The sequence below is a fragment of the Platalea leucorodia genome, assembly GCF_965183815.1.
Source record: "Platalea leucorodia genome assembly, chromosome: 21".
NCBI classification, from domain to species: domain Eukaryota; kingdom Metazoa; phylum Chordata; class Aves; order Pelecaniformes; family Threskiornithidae; genus Platalea; species Platalea leucorodia.
This window is the reverse complement of record NC_138843.1, coordinates 828,051-847,900: the sequence shown is the minus strand read 5'-3', so window position 1 is coordinate 847,900 and position 19,850 is coordinate 828,051. Positions and strand designations below refer to the sequence as shown.

The 19,850-nt window shown below is 64.2% G+C and overlaps 1 protein-coding gene across 1 annotated transcript; it reads left to right on the top strand.

Moving 5' to 3' along the window:
• Nucleotides 1-5,065: 5,065 nt before the first annotated feature.
• Nucleotides 5,066-6,325, top strand: C2CD4C (C2 calcium dependent domain containing 4C; the record flags this gene model as incomplete). Its single annotated transcript, XM_082330947.1, has 1 exon — nucleotides 5,066-6,325. One exon carries the CDS (start codon nucleotides 5,066-5,068, stop codon nucleotides 6,323-6,325), a length of 1,260 nt encoding a protein of 419 aa, XP_082187073.1.
• Nucleotides 6,326-19,850: the final 13,525 nt, after the last annotated feature.

Here is a 19,850-nt window from a genome sequence, read left to right as displayed (position 1 = left end):
GCAGGGGCGAGCTACCGGCGCTGGCTCGCAAGGCTGGGGTTGCCGGGAGGAGAGGTGTCCCACAGCCCCCAGGGACCCCCCCCCGGCCGGCTCGGGGCTTCAGCAGGTTTTTATGGCATACACAGCCCGTTCTCCAGCGTGTCTGGCACTTGGCGTGGGTTCGTGGTTTGGAATACGTTTCTAATTAAACGTGGAAATGAGCAAGGTGCCCCGGTTGTTCGTGCCGCCCTCAGGTATGGTGCTTGGATGGGGCTGCTGCTGCCGGCTCCTGTGCCTGGGGGCTCGACGATGCTGGGGATGCAGAGGGTGCAGGGATGGCATCTCCATCACCACCAGCTCCTGGCTGGTCCCACGTTGGCTGTGGCAGCTGGTCCTGTTCTGTCCGCTCAGACTTGGCTCTGCCCGCTTGGGTCACCCTGTCCCCCTTCTGCACGTGGGTCGCTCCCCCCCCAGCTCCCCCAGCTCTGGAGGGCGCTGCAGCACCCAGGGCTTGGCCCCAGGGCGCTGGTCCTGCATGGCATCTCCTCCGTGCACCCGGCGTCTCCCTGCCCTGCCTGCTCCCGCTGCCCGCAGGCTCACATCCCACCTCTGCCCAGGGGCAGGATGCGGCCGCTCGCCTCGGAGCCTCCTGGCGAGGCCTGGCCTGGCTCCTGCTGCAGCCGGGCTGGCACCGAGCAGCCCCGAGCCGAGCTGCTGTTCGTCTCCCGTTAATGGATGTGGCAGCTGGCGGAGCGAGAGCCCTGCGGTGGGCCTGGCCGTGGCTCCCGGCTGCGCAGCGTGGCTGGCGGGTAGAAAAGGTGCTTGGCTGGAATCAGCGGAGGCAGGAGGAGGCTGCCCCAGTGCTGCCGGAGCCTGGCAGTGGGAGGCTGCCCGAGCCGGCGGCGTGGCCTGGCTGTGAACCGCGGGGTGCGTGCACCGGGTGGGCAGCAGCCTCTTGGCAGGTCCGGCACCAGCCCCGGCACTGGCTGGCTCCAGGGTCCTGCCGGGTCCCCTCTGCTCCCCCTGCCCCAGGTGGGTGCCAGCAGCACACCCGGCTCTGCCCCGCGTGTCTGGTGCTGCCACTGCACCGCCGGCACCCACCTCGGGGAGCAGGGTCACCCTGGCACCCTCTGCCCCTCCCTGGGGACGGCCCCTCCCGGGACGGTGCTGCTGGGTGCTGGCTGAGTCAATGAATAAAATAAGCCCCTAAATAAAGCCCAGTAATGAATGTGTAATTTTCCATTGATAGCTGAATACCCACGGGGACGTGGTGCTTCCATCTCGGCTGCTATTTTTTGTCATGTAGTAATGCGTCTGCAAAGATAATTGCGCCGTTCCCTCAATAGCAGAGGCAGGAAAAGGCTGCAAGAGCCCGGACTTAGTTCTTTTGCCGTCGGAGAACGAGCCCACGCCTCTCACCGGCTGCTGCTGGCTCTGCCCTGGCCCCTCGCCCCCCGATGCTGCCGTGAGGTGCCTGAAAGGCTGGTGGGGTGTTTATTTTAGGGGTTTAACTGCTTTGGTTGAGGTTGCTGTGCGGTGCCGACGGCCATGGGGTGCAGGCGGCTCTGCTCCCCCTGCCCCGGGCTGCAGGGCCGCTGTGCAGGGGCTCGGGGACCCTCCTCGAGAGGGTCTTGCTGTGGGGCAGTGCCCCACGGCCGCCCGGCATGAGGGCCAGACCCTGTGGGGGGAGGCAGGTTGGGAGCCGCACAGCAGTGTTCTTGAAGCAAAAAACAATTAAAACAAATATGAGGCCTTTATTGAGTTAAGTATGGACATGACTAATGCACTCAGAGTACCAGGGAGTGCTCCCATCTGAAATTGGATTTCTTTCTGTGTGCTCTGCACCCCCAGTGCGGCTCTGCTCTGGACTGGTCCTCACTGGGCCCATGGGAGGCTGGGGCTGGGCGATGGTGGAGCGAAGTGGATAGCAGCACATGTGCTGAAACCACTGGTGGCTGCTCGTGTGTTTGGAGTAGCAGTCTGTAGGCTCCAGAGTTAACACGGGGCTGAAGTGGAGAGCGACTCGCCTCTCAGCACTGCTCCTTCAGCCTGTGTGATGCTCGGGAGGCCGAGGTGTTTTGGGAAGGTTTGGAAGCCGCAGAAGAGCAACTGCAGAGGGTCATGGCCTCCTTGCACTCCCAGGGCCTTGGGGATCTTGCTGACCAACTGTCCCTCTGTCGGTCTCCAAATGTGCTGACAACAAACACTGTCCAGTTCAGTTTTCCTGGACAGAGGGGTAAGAGACTGACATTGGTGCTCAGCAAGTTTCATGAAATAGCTAACCAGCTGGAAAAGAGGAGATGTGTGCAGCACTCCTGCCCTGGAGGGATCCCAGGGTCCTGGCAGCAGCCCCTTCTCCTTGCCGGGCTCTCTCCTTCCCAGCTTCCAGCAGGTGGTAGCACACTGCCGGCTCCACCAGCCACGTCCCCAGCCCTGGCATTGTCCCCAGCCTTGCCGGCATCCCCAGCCCTGCCAGCATCCCCAGCCAGGCGTCGCTTGCCCATGGTGCCATGCCCAGGCCTTGCCAGGCGCCGCACGCCTCCGGCAGCCTCCAGGCCGGCAGGAGGAACCCCTGTCTGTCTCGCCCAGCCCTTGCCCAGCTCCCCATCACGCTGCCTGGGAGGCAGCTCTGGAGCCCCGAGAGCTGTCCCCTCCTGGCATCCCACACTGCCCAGATCCATCCAGAGCCCTGGACGAGGGGGAGGCAGGCGAGGAAAGGCACCCCTCCCGACTCCACGCTGCTGGGTGCCAAGCGAGGGTCCAGAGGCCATTTTGGAGGCCCTGGAAACGTTTTTCTGCTGGCCCTCGAAGTGTTTGTTCTCTGCCCGTTTCTGTTCTGGGTCAGGCAGCTCCTGCTGCACACAGTGGTTGTGGCAGCGCAGTGCCACAGGCGAGCGCTGGTCTCTGGCAGCCCCGTGCCGGCAGTGGGGCCGGCTGTAGCCCCTGCCTGCACTGCTGGGAACAGATGCCCCCGGCACAGCCCATGTCCCTGAGGTGCCTGAGATGTGAGCACCCGTGCCAGCTCCTGCCACGAGCACTGGGTCTCTCCTGCTGTCCCTTCACTGGGAACTGGGGCATTCAGGACCTCAGCGTCTCTGCCCGACCACTGCAGCTCCTCTTCTGCCTCAAACCTGGCAGCCCTGCCCCGAGCTGAGCCCAGGCAAGCTCAGTGCAGGCAGCAGGCAGCAGGCAGCTCCGAGCACCCCGCTCCCCTCCGTGCCCCAGAGATGGCTGGCCCCGAGCCGAGCGGGAAGGGCTGGCCCAGCTCCAGCGCTCTTTGTTATCTCAAGGGAACTCAACCATTTCTGCACCTTGTTTACCCACCGTTGTGCAGGGTGGAGGAAAGGCAAACACCAGCCTTTTGTTCTCCAGCCTCCCCTTCCCATGAGCCTTGTCCTCCTCTCCTGGGCTCTGTCTGCCCTCTTCCCCGCAGTGCAGAGCCAGGACACCACTGTCCCCCTTCCCCACCGCTGCCCCTGAGACATCCCTGCCCAGACCCCTCCAGGCCCTGGCTGGTTCCTGCTCCCCACATGCCCCGTTTGGAGGGTCCCAGCAGCTTTTCCCAGGTCCACTCCTGTGGCCAGTGAGAGGCAGCCGTGCCGAAGGGCCCACTCCTGGCGAGGGTCTGCAGTTGGTCAGAGCTGCTGCTCCCAGCCAGGCAGAGCAATGTGCCAAGAAGCTCCATAAATCAGAGCTCTCGCCCTGCCAGGGAGCGCCCACTCACTGCTGGGAGAGGCCTGGGCATGGCAGGCAGAGGACGCATGGCGAAACCAGGGGCAGCAGCCCCTGCTGAAGGAGCTCACCAAGCCAGGCTCTCCTTCCTGGCGATTATTCCCAGCCCTGCACCACTGTGGGATGATGGTGCCGTCCCTGCAGCCTGATGGCATCCATGGGGCAGTAGTGAGGAGGGAACAGCCGCTGGCCCCTGTTCGTGCCGCCGCCCTGCTCGGTGCATCCCTGTCCCCAAGGCTATAAATCCACGCGGTGCCTGGGCTGGGGCCGATCACCCTGACCCCTCCGGTCCCCCCGCAGCACCGGGGCCTGCAGCGATGCTCCGTGGATCCTCCCGACGTTTTGTGCCCCGGTGCCCCCAGCGCCACCCGGGCCGTATCCTGCCCCGGCGCTGTCCCCTCCGGGTGCTGGTGAAACGTCTGACGCGTGGCACTGCCTCCCCCCACTCCTCCAGCCACGATATTAAACCACTTAATGCACTCAGCGAGTGCTTGAGCTCCGAGCCGCCTTGGAGTGCTGTTGGCTTTGTTCAGCGCTTTGATGAGCTCAAGAGCTCGGAGGGGGGAGCGCGGCGGGGACGGCTCGGGCCCGCGGGCTCGGACCCCGGCCGCGCTCAGGGCGGGAGGGCGCTGGGGGGCCCGGGGCTGCTGCCGTCCCGCTCCCGCCTCAGGGGTCCCCGCTCCCGGCCCCGTCCCAGCCCCGCCGCTCCCGTGGGCAGGCGGCCGGGTGTCCCGGGGCCGGGCCCCCGCACCCCCCGAGCATCAGCACCCCGGGGCCGCTCGGCCCGGTGCCGGTGCCGGTCCGGCCGGGCGCGGGGCGGGGAAATGCGGGGGCGCCGCGCTCGGAGGATTACGGCGGCGGCGCGGGGAAGGAGCGGGGCCGCCGCCGCCGTATAAAAGCGCGTCCGCGCGCGCCCCGCCCGGGCTGCGGCGGCGGCGGCGGCTCCGCTCCAGGTGCGGCGGCGACCGGCAACTTCCCGCTCGCGGCGGCGCCGGTCGGTCCGTCGGTCCCTCCCTCCCTCCCTCCCTCCGTCGATCGGTCGTCCGTCCGTCCGTCCGGGCATCGCGTCGCGGCCGCCCCGTCCCGTCCCATCGCTCGGGGCCGGTGGGTCCGCGCCCCTCCGCGCGGCCGGTTCTTTCCCGTTCCCCATCCCCGGGCTGGCGGGTCCCGGCGCCCATCGGCGCGGCCGGTTCCCTCCCACCCTTGTCCCCAACCCCCCGGGCTGGCGGGTCCCCGTCTCTCGGTGCCTCCGGTTGCCTCCAGGCTGACGGCTCCGGTCTGCCCCTGCCGGTGCGCGGCCCCCGGTGACAGCGTTGCCCCTCGGGTCTCTTCCAGCCCCGCACCCAGCGGCAACATGTGGCTCCTGGAGCGGCTGCGCGGCGTGGCGGAGAACGGCGGGTCCCGGGCTGCGGGGCCGGAGGAGTCCCCGCGGGGGTCCCGCTACAGCAATGTCCTCACCCCCGACAAGATCCCCGACTTCTTCATCCCGCCCAAGCTGAGCGCGGCGCCTGCCGAGGCCGAGGGCTCTGAGCCCCCTGCAGCGCCCGCCCTGGGCCCCTCGGCCTCGGAGCAGGACCTGGCTGGGCGCAAGCCCCCGCGCAGCCCCCGGCCATCCAGCCGCCCCCGGCCGCGGGCCGCCGGCAGGCACATCATCCAGATCGAGAGCGCCGAGGACTGGACGGCCGAGGGGGGCTTCGGCACCAACGCGGACCCGCAGGCGCAGACAGCCATGTCACTGCCCTACGTGCCCAAGGCGCAGACCTCCTATGGCTTCGCCACGCTGGTGGAGAGCCCCCACACGCGGCGCAAAGAGTCGCTCTTCCACAGCGAGCACAGCAGCCTCTGCCCCTCGCCAGCCACCTCACCCAGCGCCCAGCGCAGAGCCAAGCTCAATGGCGAGAGTGGGCCCCGGGCACCCACTGACCTGGGCGCAGCCCTCATGCACCCCGGCCGCTACTTCAGCGGCGGTGAGAGCGACACGTGCTCCTCGGCCGAGTCCTCGCCTTTTGGCTCCCCGCTGCTCTCCCGCTCCGTCTCCCTGCTGAAGATCTTCAGCCAGGAGAGCCAGTCCAAGGTCATCAAGCTGAAGCATTCGGTAGCCCGCAACAGCTCACTGTCCACCGACGACAGCTCGGCCGACACCAGCCCCAGCGCCCAGCGCCGCGCCAGGAGCGCCCCGGCTGGGGGGCAGCCGCCTGCCGCCCTGCTGCCCCTGGACCTGCCGCCGGGCCGCGACCGGGAGCACAGCCTGCGGCTCAGCCGGGGTGGAAGCCTGCGCCTGGCCGCCGAGTACGACCCCTCCAACGCCCGGCTGCGTGTGCGGCTCGTCTCCGCCGAGGACCTCTACGACGCCCTCGTCGACCTGCGCAGCATCAACTGCTGCGTCTCGCTGTGCCTCAACCCTGGGAAGCTGCAGAAGCAGCGCAGCACCATCGTCAAGAACAGCCGCAACCCCGTCTTCAATGAGGATTTCTTCTTCGATGGGCTGGGCCCCGGCCACGCCAGGAAGATGTCCCTGAAGCTCAAGGTGGTCAACAAGGGCAGCAGCCTTAAGCGGGACACGCTGCTGGGGGAGAAGGAGGTGCCGCTCACTGCCCTCCTGTCCTGCCTGTAGGTGCTTGCTGCCAGCCCCAGAGGGAGCGAGCCTGCCTGCGGGGCCGGGGCGAGGGGGGGAGGCCAGCCCTGTCCCCCAGCCTTGCTGGAGGACCGGGCCGTGGCAGAGCGTGGGGGTCCCCGGGGGCGGTGCTGCCATGGGGCTCTGCCAGCACCAGCCCTCCTGCGGTGGGGCAGGCAGGGCCAGCAGCCGCAGCCTCTCCCCTCTGCTCCCTCCCTGCTCCCTCCCGGGGCTGCGTCTCCTGGAGCCCAGCGGGAAGCAGGGAGCCACTGGCCCCGTCTCCACTGGGAAGGATGGATGTCACCTGCTGGGCTCTTCCCTCCCTGGTGCCCGTGGTCTCCAGCTGGCCAGCACAAAGGTTGGAGGTGGGTAGATCTCTGTAGCATACTTACTGCCACCTCTCTCAAAGCCCCAGCTACTGGAGTCAGGTGATAGCTTTGATCTCAGCTTTAATTTAAAAGACAAGTTTCTAGTCTTGGAAACTGCAGAGAAAATACTGCAGAGGTGACCCAAGAGTGGGCCAAGGGAGGTGACCCTGGGGGATGAGTCAGGTTTGTGGGGTTTGAGCCTTTCCTGGACTCTTCCCAGCCCTGTGGGACTACACAGATGTGCAAGGCAGCTTGGTCCAACACCCGCAGCCTCCCAGGACGCCCTCCCTGCCCACCCCCAGCACTGTCCCCTGCTGCTGACCCCCTGCAGGAGACTGCTTACAGAGCTTCAGGGGCTTTGGGTTTGCCCAAATCCAGGAGGCTGCCTTTGCCTGTCCCCTGCCCATGGGAGGGAGATGCCGGGGGCTGGCACTGCCATGGGGGGGCCTGGCACCCCTCGCCCTGGGCACATGGGTGGTCCCAGCAGACGTGCTTGCTGACCCAAGCCGAGGCGACAGGCGTAGCCCTCCCTGAGCGCTGGTGGTCTGGCTGGCATTGGGGACATCCCCAGGTGTTGCTGGGCAGTGGGGCAGGCTGTAGCTATGGCTGTGGTTCCCCTACCCTCTGCCCTCCCTCACCTGCGGGGGCTCGTGGGCTCGTGAGCAGCTACACCCACCAGCCAGGAGGGATGCCTCCCATGGGGCCACAGAGCCCTGTGCCCAGTGGGATCCGGCTCCCCAAAGGGACGGGCCTGGCTCTGCAGTTTCCCTTTGGGGCAGAGAGGGGTGCTCCCACCGCTTCCCATCCCTCCCTGCCATCCCCATCAACTGGCAGGAGGCACTGGGAGTGAGGGAAATGCCAGCCGGGGCGTTTCTGTGGGTGGACAAAACAGACACCTTGTTGTTTGGTGTGGTGTTACCCATTGCATCGGGCTCTGCATGTTTCTGTGGACGGGAGCAGAATTTGCAGTGCTCCTGTCCCTGCCTGTTGCAGCATGTGTGGACACACGCACACACGTGTCCCTCTGTGTTAACCTCTGTCGGTGGCAGCTGATGTTCCTTCCTTGTCCTTTGCAGCAGATGGCAGATTTCAGTGTTGGCTATTTATATCCGAGGCTGATCTTTCCCAGCGTGTTTTACTTCTGTCTGTAAATATGTTTCAGGTACGCGAGGCATGGTTCTGATAGCGTGGTGTTTGCATGTCGGGGGGATTTGGGGTGATCGTGGCTGTTTGTCGAGCTTGTGGCTGAAAACAAACTGTGCAGGACGTAAGGAGCAGACACATCTCTCCTTCATGGAGGATTTCCCACCTGAGGCTTCTCACTGCTCCCCCAGGAGCCAACACAGGGGATGCTCCCAGCCCCGAGGGCCCAGGCTCGCCCCAGGGGCAGATGGGGGCTCTGGGGAGGGTGGGACAGGGAGATGGGCCACGTCCCTGGGCTGGGGGCGAGCATCCTGCCCCTGGGCAGACCCAGGGCAGGAAGGGGACCCTGCCTGGTCGGCTGCTGCCCCGTGCGCCCCTCACCAGCACCCTGTGGTCCCCAGCGTGCTGCAGTCCCCAGGATGCTGTGCCTGCTAGGGGCTGGTGGGACCCAGGCGTGGCTGGGGGCTGCGAGGGAAGGGGGAACAGGCACCGGGCAAAGATTTTGGTGCTCTATGAGAGGGCTGGGGGGTGATGCATCCCCCACGGCAGAGCTGCATGCCTTTGGGTTAGGGGAAGGGGGATGATGAGAGCAGGGCCCTGGGCTGCTCCTTGGGTTGGGGCTGGCCCTGGGGGGAGACCCGAGGGCATGGGGGCTTGTGCTGTGTTCCCCCCCGCCTGTCCCAGGGCTGCCTTGCTGGAGCCGAGTGGCGTGTGGCTGTCCGCCAAGCCCGGGGATGTGCTGCTGTGAGCCCCGCTCCTGTGACAGGCGGGAGGGCGGCGTGGGAGCTGGGACTGTGGCCTGGCTGGGTCTTTCCTCCCCTGTAGCTCTTTTCTACTGTTCCTGCTTTGATATTTCTGTGGCTAGATTTAATGATGCATTTTTGGAGTGAAAAAAATATATTAATACCTGAATGGAATGTTTGTTTACAGATGACTTCCCCTTTTTAGTGCAATAAAGTAATTTCTAAAACAGATGCAGGTGGTGCCCCTGCTGCTGGTTTCCCTGAGGCGTTCCCTTTGCTTTTCATCGTCGTGGCTGCAGCATGCCCCTGGCCCTGTTGCTTTCCCGTCAGCTCCCTGGGCCGTGGAGGGGTGGAGGAGCAGAGCTGGGACCCTGGGACTGCCCAGCCATGGAGCGGCAACTGCTCTTCTGGGTGGTGCTGCCTGTTCCTGACAGCCTTGCAGGGGTTCAAAACGCTTCAGAAGCTCTTCCCCGGTGCTGCTGACCAGCCATGGGGTGAGGCAGGAGCAAATCTCCCAGGGAGAACAGGGGATGTGGGGAAAGGGTCTGTTCCTGTGTAGGGGGGACCTGGGGCCGTCCCAGCTGGGGCAGAGCTGAGCCAGGGCATCGCCTGCGCGGGGACGGGGCTGCGGTGAGGGAGAGCCCCTTCCCACGCTCCTGCAGGAGTCCTTCCTCCTCCTCGCTGGCTCCTCCAGCCTGGCTCTTGCGCTCCTTCTCAGCGGTGCTGGTGATATGATGATGTTTTTGATACGTGATATGATGATGTTTTTGTGCTCGCTGTCAGCAGCGGGCTGCGTGGGCTGGAGTGCTGCCCTTGCAGGGGGCTGGGTGCCCAGCACCCCCAGCCCTGGGGCTGCCCTCACGGGGGCTCTTTGGAGCACAGCTGAGCTCTGACCCCATGGCAGCGCTGGGGTGGAAGCCCTCCCTGCCGCTCTCTGAGCTTCACAGCCCTTTTGCCCTCCAAACCCCGGCACCTCGGGCCGGCTCCTGCACAGCAGTGATCTGCTCTGGCAGTGTTTTGGCATGAAAACAAACCTGATGGTTTCTGCCCAGCCATGCCCCTGCTGCGGTGCTGCCAGGATGTGTCTCCCAAGTGCTCCGTGGCACGAGCGACATGGATGTTGGATGAGCAGCTCCTGGGGCGTCCTCTGGACCGTTTCTCTCCCCTGCCCCTCCAGGGACCCCCCCCGCCCGGCTGCTGACATTCAGCAGATTACCCTGTTCTTTTCCCCACCTTCCATTTCCAAATCTGCTTTTAACCAGACACTGCTGAAGAAAAGAGGGAGGTTTTTCTGTTACCTAAATGCCATTTTTCTAATTTCCACCATTCTAATAATTTGTCATTTTTGGTAGAAATAAAGGCTGGGAGCACTAAACAGATCCACCCTCTCTCCTCCTGCCCCCACAGGGGCAGAGAAAGCAGCGTGGTGAGAGCTTGGCAGGTGCTAATAATTTAAGTAGTGCTTTTTCTAGAGGTGTAAAGCTACAGCAGTTAGCAATAAAATGAGGCTGATTAAGTTAGTCTGAACTAGAGTGGATGGGGTCAGCTTGAATACACGAAAAATCCCTGGAAAGTGTTCAACATTCAAAGTACTGGAAGCAGTCAGAGGGGTGGAGAGGGCCGTCTTGTGGGGGAAGATTTAACTCTGAATTTGTAATCGAGTCATTCTGGGAAGGAAATGTGGCCTCCTCGCTGGACCTGGGAGGGCTGGGGTCCGGCTGAGGTGAGCCGCTGAATTGGAAGGTGCTGGTGGTGGCTGGGGGGGAGCAGGGGGATATGTCCCCTCTCCGCAATGCAGCCCCTTGGGATGGAGGATGCCCGGATGAAGCGCAGCCGTTGGAGGCTGCCAGGTGAGAGCCTGAGGCCGAGGGCAGCTCTGCCCATCGCCGGCAACGCCCACCCCGAGGGATGCTCGAGCCCCAGGAGCTTTCCCCTGATGGGGGGTTTCCCTGGCTGGGGGTACCCAGGCCGACACAGCCATGCATGGGTTGTGCAGGGGGATGGCACAGTGTGCGTTTGGGTGGCACAATCTGTGCAGGAAACTGAGGCAGAGAGGGGAGATGGCTGGATGTGGAGGAGCCGATGGCAGCTGCTGCCTCCTTTACCCTTATCTCCAGAGCAAGATTCACCTGGGCGAGACGCACACAGAGACCTTGTCTATTTTTAGTCCTGTGTTCCCACAATGCAAGGACTCAACTTCTGAGAAAATTGCCTGGAGCTCATTTAGCTGCGTGCGTGATGGCTGGTGAGGGAGGGAGAGGGCAAATTAGAGGCTCAATATTATACTGGGTGCGTGGTGGAGCCGGGACTCCCCAGGGAGGGTTTCCCAGGGAGGAGGCCAGGAGGGCTGTCCCTGCAGGAGGGCACCCTGTCCCTTCCCTGTCCTCCAGCCGGGCAGGGGGGTCCCAGGGCTGAGCGCTGTCCCCAGACGATGCTCAGGGGTCCTCAGCAGGGGCTGGGGCTGGGGCAGCTTTTGGCTGAGTGGGGCAGCAATGGCTGGTTAACCTCTCCAGATTTTCAGGTGCTGTCGGGTCTGGGGGAGCCCCGAGTCCCCCCCTGCATAGCCCCAGCCCTGTGGTGCCGTGTGCCCCCCTACCCGACCCTGCTGCTGATTTACTGTTTTGGTCAGAAAAAGCATCTTCCCGTTGCCTGGCAACCCTCGGCCGCCGGTCCAGCGGCAGGGGGGGCTCTCTCCTGCCCGCAGCCCCCGCCGTGCCAGGGGCGAGGGGCTGCGGGGGCTGCTCGGTGCCGTGGGGGCTGCTCGGTGCCGGAGGTGGGCACAGCACGTGCGAAGCCACCGCAGTGTTTCCCTGGCTCTGTGCCCAAGGTGCGAAACCGCTGCCCGCCATGGGCTCGCTGCTGGCGAGCACGACCTGCCACCTTCGAGCGCGATGGTTCCCCCAGGATGTGATTCACCAGGCCAGCAAACAGGCAACTGCATCCAGCCATCAGATGGCACAGGAAAACCTCCGGGGGGGGGGGGGGAACCTGGCTCCTGCCTGGGGCGAGACCCCTGCAGCCTTCGCTGCCCTGCAGAGGGGCAACAGCTCTGCGAAGCGCAGGCGCACCCCAGGCTTGGCAGTAGCCACCCTTACAAGCCCCCCACCTCCTGGGGCAGACGTGGAGGCAGCCCCTCCACGGCCACAGCCTGGCTCCCAGCTGTGGGAGCGGATGGTGAAACGGCCTCATGCTTGTCACCGGCCGGGCTGGAGGTGCGGGGGGACCCTGCTCCGGGGCCAGCCCGGTGCCCACAGCAACTCTGCCACGCAGCTCTGGGCACCTGGGACTGGCCGGCGGGACGCGCTGCATGCGGGACCAGGAGCACAGAGGCGTGGGGCGGCCACGAGCGTGCGGGTGTGCGTCAGGGAAGTGGCGAGTGCGCCCCGGGCAGCGCTGGCTGCACGCGAGCATCGGCCTCCCTCGGCACGCACACTCCTTTGCTTTATTGCAAGCATTTGTCTTCCATGGCAGCTTGTCTGTTTTAAAGCAGAGAGGAGAGACTCCCACTGTTACTGGGAGGAAAACAGAACTTAATTGAATCCCACAATCCCTTGTAGTCACATCAGGCGAGAGAGAAAGCCAGAGAAAAGTGATTCCCCCCTGCCCTCCTCCTGGGCTCGGGCGCCCCGGCACCCTGGGCTGGGCACCAGTTGTGCCATGCCAGCTGGCGGTCTGTGCTCCTCCAGGGGACACAGAACCCCCCGGGCTGGGGGACCCAGGGGTTCGCTGGGAGCAGGGACGACCTGCGGCTCCTTGTCAGCCCCGCGGCACTTGGCGGGTTCGCTGGCAGCCAGCGCCATGGAAGCAGCAGCTGCCGGGGTGTCCCTAGGGCAGGCAGTGCTGCCTGCCACTGCCAGCCCCGGGGTGCACGCTCCGTGTGTTTTGCTTTTCCTTTGCTCTCCTACTTTGAGGCTGGCGATCTGACAAGGACCTGGGGCCAGGGGCCAGATCCTGCCTCCGCAGCCAGGGAAAGGCAGCGAGCAGACGGGAAGCGCTGCCTTGGACTCTCCCTCCCCATCTCCTCTGGCAGAGGAGAAATTAATGCAAGCCCCTGGAGCCAGCACAGGCTCGGCTCAGGCCGAGGTGGGCATACGGAGCACACGGGACTGCGCTGAGCGAGCACCGGGAACACACGGCTACGAGGATGGGTGAGGGCAAGGGCAGAGGCTGCTTTGCAGGGTGAGGGATCTCTTTGCTAGCTGCCTGCTGGAGTTTTAAATGCTGCCTTTAAATGTTTGCAAAATGCCCAAAGCATCAAATAGGCCCAGGTGGGAGGGAAAAAAATGGCATAAACAAAGCAGACAGGAGGATTTGTTAAACGCCAGCAGCTGCTGGCAAACACTTTAATATCAGTGCAGACGGGTGACGATCGATACGGCATTTGGGGCCGCGGGCTGATCTCCGCTCTGTGCCCGTGGGCTGGCACCGGCGCTTGCTGGCTCCTGCATGGGGGGGCTCTGGCTGAGCCGGGGGCAGCTGTGCCACAGGGGGTCCCGCTGCGGTGGGGGCACCCGGCTGGACCCGGAGTGCCGGGGCGGGGAAGGGCTGGGAGATGCTGTGGGTGCCAGCCAGGGCAGAGCTCCATTTCTCCCTCTGCTTCCCCACCCGGACCCCAAGCCCCTGGGCAAGGGGACATGTCTCCATCTCCCTCCCTCGGCTCTCCCGGGGCGGTGGCAGCCCTGTGGCCCATGAGGGCCGTGCTAATGCCCCTGCCCGCTCCGGGGCCACTTGGGCGCGAGCCAGGTGTGGGACTGCATCTGCCATCACGGCCGAGTCTGCCCGGCGGAGGCAGCGCCCAGAGATCGCACTGGACACGCCGCATGGAGCTCCTCTGGCATTGCCATGGTGATGGAGATAACGGCCCGCTACCAGGCGGAGAACAGGGAGGGCAGGGAGCGCTGGCAGGCTGAGCTCCTGGGGAGACGCCGCTGGCTGTGCTCATCTGCACCGGGGCAGCACCAGGAGTCCCAGCCCAGGGCCTGTCACAGCGGCAGCCCCTTCCCGAGCCCCGTGGCAGCCCGGATGGCGGTGAGCACATCCTCGCTGCGAGTGCAGCCCTCAGCACCCCTCACACCCACAACAAAGCCAGAGGTTGTACAGGGCAATACATAAAAATATATATTCAAAACCTCAAATCTCACCGCTGCCAGGTTATAATTAATTCCTATTTGCAGCTCAGTCCAATTTCCCTCACACAGCTCCCAATTCAATCCAATTGCCATATGAGATTTCTGTAATCACTAATCTTATCAAGCACATCAGTGTGAAGTGAGAACACTGCAATTAGCAGGAACAGGAGCAGCAGGTGAGCTGCTGCTCGGTGAGTATTTATTTCACCTGTGCCAGGGGAGGATGTCTGCTCGGCTGAGTGCTTGTGGGCTGTCCATTGCCCACCCTGGGCAGGGTGGGATGCTCAGGGGGGCTGTGGCTGTGGCTGTGGCTGTGGCTGTGGCTGTGGCTGTGGCTGTGGCTGTGGCTGTGGCTGTGGCTGTGGCTGTGGCTGTGGCTGTGGCAGTGCAGGAGCTGCTGAGCAGCAGCCATTGGGAGCTCCGCAGGCAGCGCGGTCACGCTGGCCAGCCTCTGCTGGGGAGGGGGCTCTTCCCCCTCCCAATTCTCAGGGTGCTGCCAGGGGAGACGAGAAACCTGAAGGTGATGCTGGCGAAGTGTCCTTAAAGAGTGCTGCCTGCACTTCAGCTTGCCACAGCAGCAGGAGCTGGAGATAAGCGTCAGCCTTATTTCTGGGTTTCCTGGCTCCTCTTGCCATCACTCCCAGCACCGCAGCCTGGCTCCATCCCAGCCCTGCTTGGGTGCCCCTCGCTGAGCGGATGGAGACTCGGGCTTTAGGGGCAGGGGGAAGTTGCTGGTAGCCCAACCGCCAGCAAAGCATCACCCTTCTTCTAGCAGCTCTTGCTCTGCATGGCAATGGGGGAGGCAGGTCCTGCTCCCTGTCCTGGTCCGGGCAGCGCAGGAGGGACCCGCCGGTGGGAGGTGAGCTGTGCATCCCACCCTGTGTGATCACCTGTGTTACTGGACCTCAGAGGAGCCCTGTCCCTCAAACCCTCCCAGCGGGCTCAGGCAAACAGTGTATAAACCCGGAGGAGATCCTGCTCCGAGCTGCTGCTCAGGGATTGACGCGCTTTTTTGCGGACAATCTGTTCCCCTCCCACCGCTGCTGGCCGCCTGCCCGCAGCGTCTCCTGGCAGAGGCGTCAGGCGGTGGGAGCGGGTCTGGCCGCTGGGCCAACTTGCCAAAAGCCCCTGGGTACCACGGAGCCAGACTGGGCTGAGCGGGCAGCTCCCTGGTGGCAGCGGGGTCACTGCCTGCGCTGGCAAACCCCAGGGCCAGCCAAACCTGCAGAGCTGCAGCTGGGACTAGGGAGCAGCCATTAGTCCTCCTCGGATCCTCCGCTGGATCAGGCAGATGAACTTTGGCTGGGATGGACGGGGCTCACAGGGCTCCGCTCGTTTAGGAGTGGTCAAGTTATTTGCGGTTTTTGCACAGTGTGGTGAGGCTGGGGGTGCCTCGGCCCTGGGCACCACTGATGCCAAACACCCGTGGGGTGCAGGGAGGTGGCTCAGACAGCCCCGAGCTGCGCCTCACCGGCTCCAGGAGAGCATCGCCACGCACCGGTCCCTGCGCATGCGGGTGCCCCCCCGATGGCACACGGCGGGAGGCGTCGGGGTCCCCACCCTCGCCACAGCTGTAGTGTCCGTAGGGTGGTGTTGCACGGGCACCTACCAAAATCTCTTGCTTTCCCACCCCCAGCCGTCTGTCGCTGCTGACACTCACCGACAGGAATAAACTCCAAACACCTACCATATGCTTTGCTACTTCTGCTGCCTGCGCTCACTTGTTACTATATATTTCCAAAGCCGGGGCTGCCTCTGCACGGGGCGGCTGTCGAGCCGTGCCCTGGTGGCAGGGAGACGGGCTGCGGGGAGACGGGCTGCGGGGCGGCGCCTTGGGGACGCCGGAGTTTCTGGCTTCCCTGTGGCAAATGAGCGTGGCGGGTCTCTGCCCTTCTGCGGGCTCAGCCCTGCACAGGGTGAAGCCCTGCTTCCCGCGTGGCACCGGCTCTGGTGCTTGTCCAGGGCACAGCTGGCTGCAGGTGCTGTGCCGGCAGCTTGGGTGCTGGTGGGGCCGGCTGCTCCTGTCCTGTGAAGGAGCTCAGCACGCTGGCAATGCGGCCCCTCCGTGGCAGGATCCGGCCCCTCCGTGCTCTGCCCCAGGCACTGCACGGCTGGCTCTCTGCCTGCCGTCGCGCCTCACGGGCACTGACAATGCACCTGCCCGGGCGGTGCCGCCGAGCCTTTGTCCCGCAGCCCCAGCCGGCGTCAGCTCGTGCCAGAGCTGGATGCGGCACCCGGAGCCATGCTCAACTGGCCAGGAGCGGGGCACCGGTGGTGCGGGCTCTCCCCCGAATCCTTCATTGGAATGGGGACGTGACCCAGCATGGAGGCTCCGGGTTCTGCTGGTGGGAGCTGCATCTCCAGGATGGTTCTAAAGGAAAACCATGGGGAAGGGTGCAGCAAGTGGCTGTCAGCGTGTCCCCCTGGCCGTGGGGGCTGGAGGGTCCCATGCGGGGACAGTCACTGCCCTGCCCTGGCAAGAGGGAGATTCAATCTTAGTGTAAAGGCACTGAGCAGAGCCGGTCTGTTCCTTTCCCTCAGAGCTGCTCTGTATGTTTAATGATCCTCGCAGCTGGGAAAATTCATCTTGCTTCAAGAGTGGATGCATCTCGGTGCATCCTCCAGGCGCCAGATCTGGTGACGCCGTGAGCAAGAGAAAGACCTTTGTGGCAGAGCTCGGCTGGGCTCAGCCCGTGCCGGTCCTGTCGCCTCGCACCGTCATCACACCCCACGCGCCAGAGAAGCACCCTGGGGCCGGGCGGGGGGACGAGGATATCTGGGTGCGCGAGCAGAGCCAAGCGATGGCTGCCTGCTTCCCTGTGGCATCCCGCATCCTGCGTGTAGTTTTAATTGCACCATGTGGCTTTGATTCCTGGTTTTAATTGCAGCCTAATGAGACCGGGGCAGCAGGAGAGGAAAACATCAAGCTTAAGGGAAACAAATCAGGAGAGAAAAGAACATTTACTGGTGACTAATAGGTCCGTGGCTCGTCGTGTGTGTTTGCCTGCCACAGCACGGGACGCTGCCAGCGCAAGGAGGAGAGGGGATTTCTTCCACGCACTTGGCAAGCCGAGCCGCGTGGTGCAGTGCGAGGAGAGCAGATTTTTTCCTGGGCCCGTGCCGTTTCCGCGTTATTTTTAACCCCTGTTGCACAAAAGCTGCCCTCCCCCCCCCCCAGTAAACAGAATGGATTTTGCCTGCTTGCACTGACAGGGTCAGGGCTAAATCATCTAACGGTAACAGATGGACCCATTTACACACCGCGCTGGTCTCACCAGAGGAGATTGAGACAAATTCAGTGCAGAGGAAAGGAGGAGAGTTTCTGGCGCTGGCACCTGGAGCCCTGGGGCAGCCACCACCCTGACCGAGTGCTGCTGCGCAAGGACGGGGCAGGTCGGAGTGAGTGCGGCACCGGGGGTCCCTGAGCATGAGCTGGATTCCCTGGGGAGGCTGCAGGACCTCCCCCCCGGAATGCCCCTGGGCTCTCCAGCCCCAGTCTGCACTGTGGGGGACCGAGCCCAGTGTCCCCAGCAGCCTCCGCTCGGGGGCAGACGGGGCCCCTTCACAAGCTGGGGCCAGGGAAGCTTGCTGTCCCAGAGAAGGATGGCAGGGACAACCCCGTGGGCAGGCTGGATGGGGCGGGGGCATGAGGATGGGGATGGGGATAAGGACAGGGATGTGGACATGACAGCACAGCTCAGCTCTTGTTCCGACCCCCATCCCGCTCCTCTCCTTCCGCTGCAGGGGCCACCTCTGCTGCCGGGGCAGCCTCATGGGCATTCGTGCGGCTCCAGTGAGGCTGCCCAGGCTGTTTTCCCTACACCAGAGAGGTCTGGGATCTCGTTACCAAGCTCTTTGACTTTGAGCATCTTGGAAACCGGCACTTGCTAATAAGACAAAAAGAATGACAGCAAATAAGCCCAGCCGCGGGAATGTGGCCTTCTCATCCAGCATTTTTTATTCCCCCACATTCTCCCCCTTCCCTCCTTTGCCAACGGATTGAAGCCACTGTAATAAAATTATTAAATAAAAAAAAAGCTGTAGCCCCCACCTCGATGCGGCAACCATGGAAACTGGATCAAGGGGACACCTGTACATTTCCATTCTGGGCTCCCGCTATCTGAATATACAGAGGAGCGCTAATTAAAAACCCAGTGCGAGTGGCAGGCGGAGGGAAGGAGCCGGCCTCAGGAGAAGGGGTGCGTGGCTTGGAGGCATGCCAGCACCGGCGGGCACAGGGACAGGGCCCGCCAGCTCTCCAGCGAGCCTCAAACGCCATCCCATGCTTCCGTCTCCCTCCAGCTCCCGGCTGCCGAGTGGGAGCTCACCGGCCGCCAGCTGCAGCGCTAACGAGGCTGCCCCGGCCCCTGCCCGCTGGCCCTGCTGCAGCCCTTGGCACCAAGGGGCCCTGGGGACCCCGTCCCACCCCTGGGGACGGTGCCCAGCGGGGCAGGGCAGAGCTGGGCCGTGGGGCCGGCGGGCTGGGGTCTTTGCCCGGTGCCAGGAGGAGTCACGCTCCTGCACCATGGTGCTGGATCCCATCAGGGCGCAGGAGCAGCAGGGGGAAGGGCAGCATCTCCAGCGGTGCCTGCTCCCGTCCCTGTCCCGCGGGACAACCCCGGGCAGGTGCCAGGAGCTGTGTCACCCTCCCCAGCGGCAGCGCCAGGCGCTTTCACGCCTGGTCCCCCCGTGGCCGGGGGCAGGAGGGCAGTGGGCGGCGATGTGGGGGCGAAGCGAAGTGCGAGATCTCACACCTCCCACGGGGAGGGCGAAGGCTGCGGGGAGGCTGCCAGCCTGCGCCGCCAGCTGCCTCCCTGTGCCGGCACCAGTGCCAGCGCCGCGAGCGGCACTGCCTGCACGGCCCCGGCAGCTGCCCGGGTCTCTGCCGACCCTGGCACCAGCTGGGCAGCTCCTGCATCCCCCCTCCTCTGCCCTGGCCCTGGCTGGAGGGTGGCTGGGGCAGGCGCAGGCATCCCCACGCACAGCTCCTGGGTGGGTGCAGCGGGGATGGTGCTCTGGGACCACGCGGGACAGTGCTCCAGGGCCGTGTGGGACGCCCAAGCGCAGGGCTGCTCTCCGTCCCATGCCACACACCTTGGGGCTTGCACTTCATTTTAGGTTTTTAACCATTTTACTGGGAGGAAGCTCTCCGATCTGGCACGTGAGCACCCAGGAGGAAAAGGCTGTGTTTAACCTGCAGGTTTATTTTTACTGACAGTGAACGGCAGCGCCTGGAACGTTCCTCTGCTTGGAGTTAATTTTTGCTGAAGCTTAGTTTTAGTCATTGTTGTCTAAACCTGTCTCCTCCACATTTATCCCATGGAAAAGCTCCCGGAGCTCAGCCCACAGGATTTCAGCGGCCCCAGGGCTGGTGCCCGGTGCCTGGTGCCCAGCCACCCACTCCTGCCAGCCTGCTGGAAGGTCGGGGCAGCCCCCGGCTTCCGCTGGCAGAGACCCCTGGCTGTGGGGAGAGCGGCCCCGGGCCTGCGTGGGGGACACAGCCACGACGTCTGCTGCTGTGGTGCTTCCTGGGGCTGGTGGATGGCGAAAGATTTTCCTCTCATCAGAGCAGGTGTCGGGCTGTCATCTTCCTGCGGGTGGTGAGCAGAGAGCTGAAACCCTCTGATTGCTGATGGACGGGTCTCAAATCCCCCCCCCCAAGTGTCCTTCCCAGCCTGAGCCAAAAGCAGAGCTGGCTCCCTCTGCGTGGCCATCACCCACAGGGGCTCATGCAACAGGGATGGCTGGGGCAGGAGCAAGGGCTCTCTGGTTACTCTGCTGGGTAATTTTCCCAGCAGGCTGCTCATTTTCTCCGGCCGAGCTGCAGAGGACAACAGGGTATGCTCAGCAGGAGACGTTCCCCCTCCTTGGCCCCTCTCCACCCATCAGGCCATCCCAATCTGCCGAGGGGAGAAAGCCACTGCAACATGCAGTGCTCCTGCAGTGCAAGGGGGTCTGCGCCAACCCCCAGCTCTGCCGCTGGGCTCTCGCTCCGCAGACACGCACCCCTGCGCCAGCAGCACCAGCTGTACGAATGCACCACTCCAGCTGAACCAGCAGCTCCAACCAAACGGGTCGTCCTGCAGGGCTCCGGCATCAGGGGCTCGACTTGGGCAGGTGAGCACAGGCATCACCTGCTGCC